The following is an 11,502-nucleotide window of genomic DNA, read 5'->3' as shown; positions in this document are numbered from 1 at the left end:
TGAAATAACATTTAAACTCAAAAAAGTGTGCTAGTGAACAGTTTTGGAAGCTGTACGAATCAAGGTATTAAAGAAAGTCAATTATATACGCAGCTTAAGGTACAGAGAGTTGGCTGTAAAATGCTTCGTGGTGTCAGAAACAATGACAAGAAAAGCTAAAATATATGTAACTTTAGCCCAAGAAAGTGTGATTTTAAAGTGCTTGGCTTCTGTATGAGTGAAGATAAAATACAGTAAATGGCAAACAGTCCTTACCACAACTAAAAGAAAACTCACAAATACATCTTCTAAATAGTATATACATGTCGGATGCTAGAGCACTGAATGGCGACTTGCTATATTCCATTTACGCTAACTTGGCCTAAAACTGCTATCTCTCCATCCTGAAAGCCGAGTTGCGACAATAGATTAACACTACAATACAATGCTAGTCACGAAGAAGTGCGATGGATGTTATGCTCGTTTTATTTAAACTTGGCCTAAAATTGCTCTCTCCCCATCTTGAATCCCGAGATACGACAATGGAGTAACACTGGAATATGCTAGTCACGAAGCAGTGCTATGGACATTATACTTGTTTTACGATAACTTGCCCTAAAACTGCCATCTCACCATCTTGAACAGCCTACCATGTTGTGACAATAGATTAACGCTAGAATACGATGCTAGTCACGTGAAAGTGCTATGGAAAGGATACAGAGCTGTTGCAATGTCTTTTTCTGCCACTGAGCTACGTGAAATAAGGCAAAAAAAAAAAAAATATGGGCCAAGTTAGGTGAAAAGAGCACTGCGAGCTACGGCACGTGAAATAAGATGCTAAAGGACAAAAAATACGCTGCAAAAGGACGAAAAAATACGCTGCACAAGGATGAGAAATAAGCTGCAAAAGGATGTGAAATAAGCTGCAAAAGGACGAGAAATAAGCGGCAAAAGAACAAGAAGTATAATACAAAAGGACGAAAAATTAGCTGGAAAAGGACGAAAAATTAGCTGGAAAAGGATGAGAAATAAGCTGGAAAAGGACGAAAAATAAGCTGGAAAAAGGACGAGAACTAAGCTGGAAAAGGACGAGAAATAAGCTGGAAAACGACGAGAAATAAGCTGCGAGACGAAAAATTAGGCGCTAAGGACGAAAAATAAGGCGCAAAAGGGACGAGAAATAAACCGGAAAAGGACAGAAATCTGGGCCAAGTTAAGGTGAAAGGAGTACAATGAGGGAGTTACTTTTCCAACCCAGCCCGGAAAAACCCACCCACCACCACACCCTCACAGATTTGATCGATATATTGATTACTGTGGCTGTGTTGTGCTTTATTTATCGGTGACCCTTTTACGCTATGAGTTGTGGGGTGGTGGGGTGTGTGGTGTAATACGTCTGATTGGTGGTGTGGTGTGGTGTAATACGTCTGATTGGTGGTGTGGTGTGGTGTGGTGTAATACGTCTGATTGGTGGTGTGGTGTGGTGTGGTGTAATACGCCTGATTGGTGTGGTGGGGTGTGTGATGCAATAAGTCTGATTGGTGGTGTGGTGCAATACGTCTGACTGGTGGTATGGCGTGGTGTAATACGTTTGATTGGTGGTGTAGTGTGGTGTGGTGTAATACGTCTGATTCGTGGTGTGGTGTGGTGTGGTGTGGTCTGGCGTGGTGTAATATAGTGTAGTGTAGTGTAGTGTATTCGTAGTGTAGTGTAGTGTTCTTATTCTCCACATTCTTTTCAGTAAGGATGTCAACGGAGAAGGGCAGCAAGACAGCATGGCAAAGTCAGTTCACTAACCCAAATCAGCGGCTGGGATCCTTACTCCTCTCACCACGCCTGGCTGACCTCACCATCACCTTCCCCGGACACCATCACAGCCTCAAGGTGCGTATCACCACCACCATCATCATCATAATCATCGGTATCACCATCATCATCTTCATTCTCATCATCTTAAATCCCGTCATCATCACCTGCTTCTCTTCATCATCAGCATCATCATTACCATCACCACATTATTTGCCTCTTCATTATCGTTTCTTAGGTATAGTGTATCATCGTCTTCGGTGTAATATATCATTATCACCAGTATAATTATTATCATCATCATTAGTCTACCATCATTTTCACTACAGTATCATAATTAAAACCATCATCATCATCAAAATCGTCACCACCGCCACTACCGCTATTACGATTTATATTGTAAGTCATCATCATCATCATCACCCTTATTATAGAAAATTGAATGAGTGACGCCTGAGATAAAACAAACACATCCTCTACCATAACAAACCCCGTGCAGTCGATACGAAACTAACCCCTCTCTCCCAACCCTCCAGGCCCACCGACTCGTCCTGGCCATGAGTTCACCAGTATTCGAGGCCATGTTATACGGCCCCCTCGCTGAGCCGGGCCCCGAGGTTTCACTCCAAGGGGACCCTCCGGAAGCCTTCAACTGGCTATTGGATTATATGTACAAGGGAAGCTGCAGTTTTGTGGATGTGAGGCGATGTGTGCAGGTGTATCATTTGGCGTCCAAGTATCAGATGGAGCCCCTAATTATACTGTGTTCCGGGGTAAGATATACATACGAGTACCGGGTAGAGAGAAAGAATAAAACATTGTACAGTACACATATAGGCTACAACTCACTCCCACCCCTTTGCCTCCAGTACCTACGCTCTCAACTCACCGCCACCAACCTGCCGGAGATGTACGACACGGCTGTACTACTTGAGGACTCCATGCTACTACACCGGTGTGCTCAGGTGAGTGTGTGTGTGTGTGTGTGTGTGTGTGTGTGTGTGTGTGTGTGTGTGTGTGTGTGTGTGTGTGTGTGTGCTTACGCCGTGTGGATCTTTTGTGTGCTTGTGTGTGTGTGTGTGTGTGTGTGTGTGTGTGTGTGTGTGTGTGTGTGTGTGTGCTGTAGATCTTAGGTGTTTGTGTATGTTCTTGTCGTGTGGATCTTGCATTTGTGTCAGTGTTCGTTTTACTCCATGTGCATTTGTGTCGGCTTGAGTATACAGTATATGTTTCTAGTTAGCAGATGAGCTCAGGTATGTTTGTTTGATGGGGGGAGGTGGAAAAATTATGTGGGTATGAGTTAGAGGGTAGATCGATGTGTATGTGTAAGTGGGTCGGTCGATGTGTGTATGAGTTAGTGGGCATTTCGATGGGTGTATGTGTGTGTGAGTAGGTCGATGTGTGTATGTGGGTACGTCAATGTTTGTGTGTGCAATACGTGGGTAGGTCGATGTGTGTGTGTGTGTGTGTGTGTGTGTGTGTGTGTGTGTGTAATTCACCGGGTCGGTCAGGATCACTTGATGGTCGTGATCGTCAGCTTTTACCCTCCCAGAAGGGAGCTGAGAGCTCATATAGTCCGATCTAAGGGCAAGGCTGTGACCTTCACAAACGCACACACCCGTCCCCTTGCTCAAGGGGGACAGTAACCACCCACTTCGTCAGTGAAACTTTTCGCAACCTGAGCGAAGCGCGAACTCCCGTCTACCAGATGGCAAGCGAGAACGTTACCACTGCACCAACGAGCGGTGTGTGTGTGTGTGTGTGTGTGTGTGTGTGTGTGTGTGTGTGTGTGTGTGTGTGTGTGTGTGTGTGTGTGTGCCAATGTATGTAATAGATAGGTGAATGAAAATTAATGAGACAGACAGACAGACAGACAGACGGACAGAGACAGACAGAGAGAGAAACACGAAATCATGCTTACCCCAAACTTGAAAACAAACTCAATTACGGTACTTTACTTATTTTACTCTAACTTGGCCAGATTTTCGTCCTTTTGCCGCTTATTTCACGCAGCTCAGTGGCAGGAACAGACACTGCTTGGGCTCTGCATCAATATACTTTTCTACCTGTGCCCCAGTCAGGTGCTAATCAAATCTCCCTTACCTATGTGAGTCAGGTGCTATTTACTCATTTCCCCTACCTGTGTGAGTCAACAGTTAATATCCTCCACTACCTAGGCATGAGTCAAATGCTAAGTGATTGTCCTAGCTACCTGTATTCTAATTTTCTCTCCTACGAGTCGGGTATTAATTAACCGACTCTCCTACCTGTATGAGTCCCAGATACTGTACTATCTGTATGCTATTAATTTACTCTTACGTCACCTGTATGAGTCAGATGCAAAATTAACTAACTCTCCCGCCTATACGAGTCAGGTACACTTATACTGTGCTACCTGTAAATAAATTTCTCTCTTACCTGTATACGATTCAGGCACTAGTGAACTGATTCTCCCACCTGTATGAGTTAGGTAGTAAATCTGTGCTGCCTGTATGATATTAATTTTGTCTCCTACCTGTACACGAGTCAGGTATTAATTAACTAACTCTCACCTGTATGAGTCAGGTATACTGTACTACCTGTATGCTGTTAAATTACTCTCCTACCTGTATACGAGTCAGATGCTAATGAAGGGACTCCCACCTGTATGAGTCAGGTATACTGTGCTACCTGTACGCTATTAATTTTCTCTCCTACCTGTATACAAGGCAGGTACTAATTAACTGACTCTCCCACCTTTATGAGTCAGGTAGTGGGTCATTCGCCCCGTGCCGTGCTGACCTCTCCCCATCTAGGCCGACTCACCCGCCCAGCCCTGACCCACCTGCTCACCCACCCCCTCCACATCGCATCAGAGGTCACGCTATTCAACGCCATAGTCACCTGGTAAGAGGCTATGATGGGGTCACCGGGATACTGAGCATTAGTTTGTGTCTTTAAAGGTCATCGTAAGAATCGGTACCTAATTTGCCCTCAAACTGTTCGAAATTTACTTTACTGAATGAAGCGAGTTAGCCCGATATCATAAACATTTATTTACTTCTCTAAGTGAATGATTCTGATCTGAGCTCTTTCCCTGTTGGCGATGATTCTGCACATTTCGAACATTTGTTTTTACACACACACACACACACACACACACACACACACACACACACACACACACACACACACGTTTTGAACAGCAATGCTGTATGCTTACACAGTCCGGGCTTGTCTACGAAAGTACCGTCTCCTGCAGCATCTCCATCACGCCCCAGGACCTTGAAGCCCCTTTTCTGATCCCCCTCCCTCCCTCTCTCTCTTGGGGGGAAGGCCTCCCACCAGGGGTTCTGCCACTCACGTCCAGATTTTTGCTCTGTTTTACCAGCTTGTAATTAAGTTCAGGAACGGAAAACTTTATGGAAAAGTAGTTCAGTACTCCAAGCCTCCTGTGACTCTCTCTCTCTCTCTCTCTCTCTCTCTCTCTCTCTCTCTCTCTCTCTCAGCTAAAAATAATCATCTGGTTTTAGTTAAATACAATGCCAGTTACCCAAGTCGTGAGAGGATTAATGATATTCATCTCACGCTACTGTAACCTCAACTGAGTAAAATCGTTGGTTGTTCGCTGTCATAAAGTCCTCGAGTTATCCCGATTATTAGTTAGTTATAAGGTAATAAAGATTACGTTCAAATAAGTCAGACTAGTATACTGAAGCTTGGACTGTTCTGCTGACCTGTATTGCTCTCTCTGTATCTAGGGGTGAAGCTCAAGGTATGGTGGATAAGGAGCTACGTGAGGTCATCCTGGACTTCCTGCCTATGGTTCGCTTCCTATCCATGAGCACGGACGAGTTTGTGGAGCACGTGATGCCCTCAGGTGTGCTCACGCTGTTGGAGGCAAGTTCGATCCTCATGAACATCAAAGCAGTGAAGGACATACCGCTACCACCACTGTGCAACCTGGTACGGGAGGCCAGACTGAGCTACGATGCCCAGCTTTTGAGGAAAATCGTCTTGGCCACCACACACAACTTCCCAAAGACCAAGAAGCACGCGAGGGGGAGCATATTCGTCCACGGCAACCAGGAACAGCTGCTGGTGACCAATTTGAAGTCGGCAGGGACGCTACAGGTTGGCAAGATCGAGTGTAAAGCGCTCAACCCTAGCACTGGCAGCGCTCTGGTTAGCATTAAAGACAGTCAGGGTAATCTAATAGGGAGTACTTCTACGGATGGCCCCCTGGCGGAGTTCAGTGCCCCCGTGGCCATCTCAGGGGATGTGTACAGCGTGACGGTGGCCATGGAGGGGCACTGGCCACGGGGGGATCTGGGGGACTTCCTTGCCACTGAAGACGAGGTGAGACTCAGTGGAAGGATGGCGTACACGGAGGGTCGCTCTGGCTCTCTCATTCTACACTTCTGGGCCTTTAACTGAACTATACTCTGGTCATTTTAGCGCGGTGTAACCTTGTCATCTTTAAACTATACTCCGTTCACTTTAATTCACACCTAAGAACTCTCACTGCACGCACTTCTACACCCATATTCTTGATACAGTTACAGTCCACATACATAATTACACACTTTAGTTATTCCATGTACAAATTAGAACCCATATTCTTGTCAGTAACGTAATCATATGCACATTCAGATGCCAGTCCTTTATGTAGCCTATGCATCTGGTCTTCCTCTGTATTTCCTTCTACCTATGACTACTCTCTTGAGTGCAGCCTAATGTGTCCAGACATCTCGAAATGAACTGATAACTGAAGCAGTACCATGAGTTCATGTCTATTTTTTTTATTTACTTAACCCTAATAAAATGAAGATTATTGATTAATTTTCCCATGCTGTTTTTCATACATTATTCAATTCCATTATTTAATTCAAGTTTTAAACATAGCCTACTTCCAACAAACTCATTAACAGTATTTTCTAAGCTAGTATCCGTAACCATTTTAATAAGCGTCACTGATAAAACAAATGTGCAAACAGCTGTTGAAAAATGAAAAACATCGCATTATGCCGATATACAGCATATGAAGTTTTTACTTGAAGAAACATTTTTTGGGATCACTGACAGAATAGCAAATCTGATTAGTTAATATTTCGGGAAAGTTTTTTATCAAAGAAAACTGGTTCTGTTGCGTTGTTTAAGGAATAACTTTATTAAATTTTCACACTCTTGAGGACTGTATCACCACCCCTTTGTTCTGATGTTTAATTCCCCTAACTGAATATGAGAGAGAGAGAGAGAGAGAGGTGAAAAGTCTTGTTAACATTTTTATCTGCCTGTCAAACGATTTCATTCAACTGAGCTACGTCTTTGGAGCCTGAGAGTGTTAATCCTCGTCTGGTCGGTTCAACTCTGTATTCATTTTTTTTTTTTTTTAACCGGGAAGAAAATGCACTTGACAGGCTGATGATGCCTGGCTGAATGCAACATGTCCGAATAACATTTACTAACCCAAATTTCCCCCTCAGATATATGATGTCAATTAATAATGCTAATGAGTAGAGATTATGAAGTAATAGGGCCAATCATCACCAACCTGTCAAGCGCATCTTCGCTTCGACTTAAAAAATACAAAAATAAAAAAAGAGTATAGTATTTCAGCTAACGCCAGACGATTTTATTCAGCTAAGAGTGTGTAAAAGAAGCCTGGGAGTGTTAATACCTAGATATATCCGGGTACTCAAGTAATGACAGCTTTTAGTGGTTACCCAATGAGATCTTACTAATTATCTAAAGGACACTACCAATAGGCATAACAATTAACAATTAAAAAATAACCAATAAATAAGCCTAAAAAAAACAATAACCAATTCATAAGCATAACAATAAAAAATAAATAACCGATTAGCATAACAATCAATAAACAAAATAAAAAAACGATAAATAAGCATAACAATGAACAAAAATTGAATAACCAATAAGACAGCAATCAATAAAAAAATAAATCAATATAAATCCCCTAATAAACAAAATACACTAAGCCACACAACTACAGTCTAAACACAATAAAAAATAATGAAAATGGAATAAGCACTAATCAAAACCAAACAAAATAATGTCCTAAAACCTTGCCTAACCCATTGAACCCAGTGATTTCTTTTCATTCATTCTTATTTTCAGATATTTTTGTTCAACTTAAAGCCCTTTCGTTCTGATAAAGTAAATGAAGGTTGTAACTCCTAATTTACTGATTAAAAAAAACAAAATCTCTTGCTAAATAAAACCTCTCTCTCTCTCTTCCGGACCTTAAGTGGGTGAGTAACAGCTTGTATTAACCGTTTTCCATGCTGGCTAAGTACAAATAAGAATGGTAACACTAGAAAAAAAATGCATGCAAAAGTCACGGTGTCAGTGTTTGTGTGTCAGTAAGCCACCGATCAATCCAACTGGGTGCGAACATAGCCTAGACCAGCATTTAAGAGGACATACTACCAACACCAACTTTAAAATATACGGTAAAGTTGATTCTGAACTCGTGGTAAGCGCATCGCGAGACGAGTACGTTACCACCGAACCACCGCAATTACAAAATATCATAGGTCATCGTAGTGTAGTGGTTAACTGAGATCTTCCCTTCGACGAGTGAAATCTTAGTGGCGGAGTGAATCGCTTAGAGAGAGAGAGAGTAGGAGGAGGAGGAGGAGATTTCGTTGACCAATACATAGGCAAGAAACCACCAAATGTTACTACAACTACCGTCATCATCACACACGAGCCGATAATGTTGGTATCGATATAAGATCGAAAAAGGAAAAGACGTAAAAAAAAAAAAAATACGATCAAAAAAGAAAAACGGAATGAAATAAATCGAAAGATGAATAGCTCTTATCAAAACAATACGCTTGTGTACCAGTTTCATTAAGCCTCCACGCATAATAATAATAATAATAATGTAAAATGAACGTTTGGGGTCGGCTTACCTTCTTCGACACGCACCTTTGCACCCAGCCTCCCGCGTGATCCTTCTCGTCGAACTGATCACTAATTTTCTTGTTACCACCAACCAGTTTCGTTATGTCCACTATCACCGCACTCGCCGCAAGTTCCGAAGTGGCGCTGTAGTTTTAAAGTCGCATAATCCTCCGTTAAGTATCAGTTTTAGCGTTTCAGCCAACATTAGCACCTCAGAGACACGCACGCTCATACCCCCCGCCGACTCAGTGTGTACTGACCACTTCTTGATAAGACTTTGAAAGAAGAGGCTCATGATATGGCAACACTCAGAATTTCAAAAGTCACATTAATTTAATTTGTTACATAGCGGTATTTATATTATAGGTGGGTAATTCTATTGTACAGAGAACATAGTCAAACTGTATCTCAGTTCCACAAAGTCAGCTAATTCATAAATGTAATGCCTTAAACATTTGAAAATATAAATTTGAATGGTGAGATGACATCGAGAGGTTACCAGACAGTGCAATTTCGTTACGTGTTTACATAATAAATGTTTTGAGTTACCAATGTTTTATTTGCTGATGAATGAAGATGTTCAGCCTTAGAGAGAGAGAGAGAGAGAGAGAGAGAGAGAGAGAGAGAGAGACTTTAGTCGGTTAGGACGTATCTTAATGTTTAAAAACTCGGAAAATAGGCTGAGATAGAGGGAGAGAGACTTTAGTCGGTAAGGGCGTATCTTAATGTTTAAAAAGTTCATTAAGAGAGAGAGAGAGAGAGAGAGAGAGAGAGAGAGAGAGAGAGAGAAACTCTGTAGCAAGTCAAAATATGTGCGAGTTCTTGAGACTGATTTAAGAATGAATAAACTGCACCGCCGTTACTCCGACCGGTGCGTTCTAACCACTATGCCACCACGGGTTTTAAATTTCCTTGGGCCGTAATCTCGTCGGGTAAAGAGGCTCCTTAGCACCTTTTCTGTAGCGATTTATTTTTGGATTTCTCTTTTTATCTTATATATGCAGTGGCGATGTTGGAAGGATTTATATAACAAAATCGAACAGTAGGGTGTAATAAGGAAAATAAATTGCCTAGGAATAAGTGTTTGGGGGCTTAACCGATGAACATACGGACACTTATTATTTATTTCCTTTTAGTATGTATATTGTTTGCATTAATAGTAAAACGAATATTTCCCCTCTCCTGGTTGCCTATTCTCTGGCGATTTATTTTGCCTAAAGGAGGATTACATTCAACTGAAAGTCATAGGAGCCGAAGGGTGAAATATGGTACTATTAAGAGAGAGAGAGAGAGAGAGAGAGAGAGAGAGAGAGAGAGAGAGAGAGAATTTCTTTGATATATTAGATTTCTTTGATGTACTTGTACTAGAGAGAGAGAGAGAGAATTGCATTTCCCCAAGCTTCACACTTGCGCTGACCACTGTATGACCGACCAGACCCATCAACTGCATGCAAGCAACAGCCCCTGCAGGGACGTCTCATGCAGTGAACCAATGTTCCCTCGTGGTTGGTAGTTTACTTCCTGGATGGACGCCGTATTTGCGTCTCCCCCAGTTAACCCACTGGCTCCCAGATTTCCTGTTTGAGGGATTTTGCTGGAAGGGTGCTAGGCGTACCGCCCTCCGCCTGTCGGCTCATAGCCGCGAAGCTCATAGGTCCCTACCCCGGGGTTCCCTTCTTTATTAAATTTTGAAAATGCCCAGTTTCGTCCTATATTGGGGGCACTGGGAGCTAATGGTTAACAGATGCACCAGGGTAAACTCCACGTCACCTAGCATTTATTTTCTTAGCTATTTGTTTACCACCCAGCTTTATACATTGTTTCCTGAGTTATAGGAAACCATTGGGCTTGACACTCAGTGCAGACTGTAGAGGTATCGGAAGTAATAATAAGAGAGAGAGAGAGAGAGAGAGAGAGAGAGAGAGAGAGAGAGAGAAGTGACAGCAGGAAAGAAGTTAGAAGATAGGAAGGCAGACAACAACATACGATGCTAAAGGTGGGGGAAGAAGTAGGCAGCACTACAGGTGAGTGGATTATGATCGCCACCATCTACACACTACACAACACAACCTCACAACACCTACACACTACACAACACAACCTCACAACACCTACACACTACACAACACAGCCTCACAACACCTACACACTACACAACACAACCTCACAACACCTACACACTACACAACACAGCCTCACAACACCTACACACTACACAACACAACCTCACAACACCTACACACTACACAACACAACCTCACAACACCTACACACTACACAACACAGCCTCACAACACCTACATACTACACAACACAACCTCACAACACATACACACTACACAACACAACCTCACAACACCTACACAACACAACCTCACAACACCTACACACTACACAACACAGCCTCACAACACCTACACACTACACAACACAACCTCACAACACCTACACACTACACAACACAACCTCACAACACCTACACACTACACAACACAGCCTCACAACACCTACATACTACACAACACAACCTCACAACACATACACACTACACAACACAACCTCACAACACCTACACAACACAACCTCACAACACCTACACACTACACAACACAGCCTCACAACACCTACACAACACAACCTCACAACACCTACACAACACAACCTCACAACACCTACACACTACACAACACAGCCTCACAACACCTACACAACACAACCTCACAACACCTACACAACACAACCTCACAACACCTACACAACACAACCTCACAACACCTACACAACACAACCTCACAACACCTACACAAC

General features: G+C 42.7%; 1 protein-coding gene across 1 annotated transcript; it reads left to right on the top strand.

The window, feature by feature from the left end:
- Nucleotides 1-1,133: 1,133 nt before the first annotated feature.
- Nucleotides 1,134-6,218, top strand: LOC145408376 (BTB/POZ domain-containing protein 6-A-like). The gene is made up of 6 exons (XM_080279104.1): nt 1,134-1,197; nt 1,721-1,863; nt 2,322-2,558; nt 2,655-2,750; nt 4,535-4,671; nt 5,526-6,218. Exons 2-6 carry the CDS (start codon nt 1,726-1,728, stop codon nt 6,199-6,201), a joined length of 1,284 nt encoding a protein of 427 aa, XP_080135230.1. The 5' UTR covers nt 1,134-1,197; nt 1,721-1,725; the 3' UTR covers nt 6,202-6,218.
- Nucleotides 6,219-11,502: the final 5,284 nt, after the last annotated feature.

Source organism: Coenobita brevimanus, chromosome 77 (genome assembly GCF_032717465.1).
Source record: "Coenobita brevimanus isolate Jiangsu-jjx chromosome 77, ASM3271746v2, whole genome shotgun sequence".
NCBI lineage: Eukaryota > Metazoa > Arthropoda > Malacostraca > Decapoda > Coenobitidae > Coenobita > Coenobita brevimanus.
Note: the sequence above shows the minus strand (reverse complement) of the source record. Positions and strands in the feature narration are given on the sequence as shown.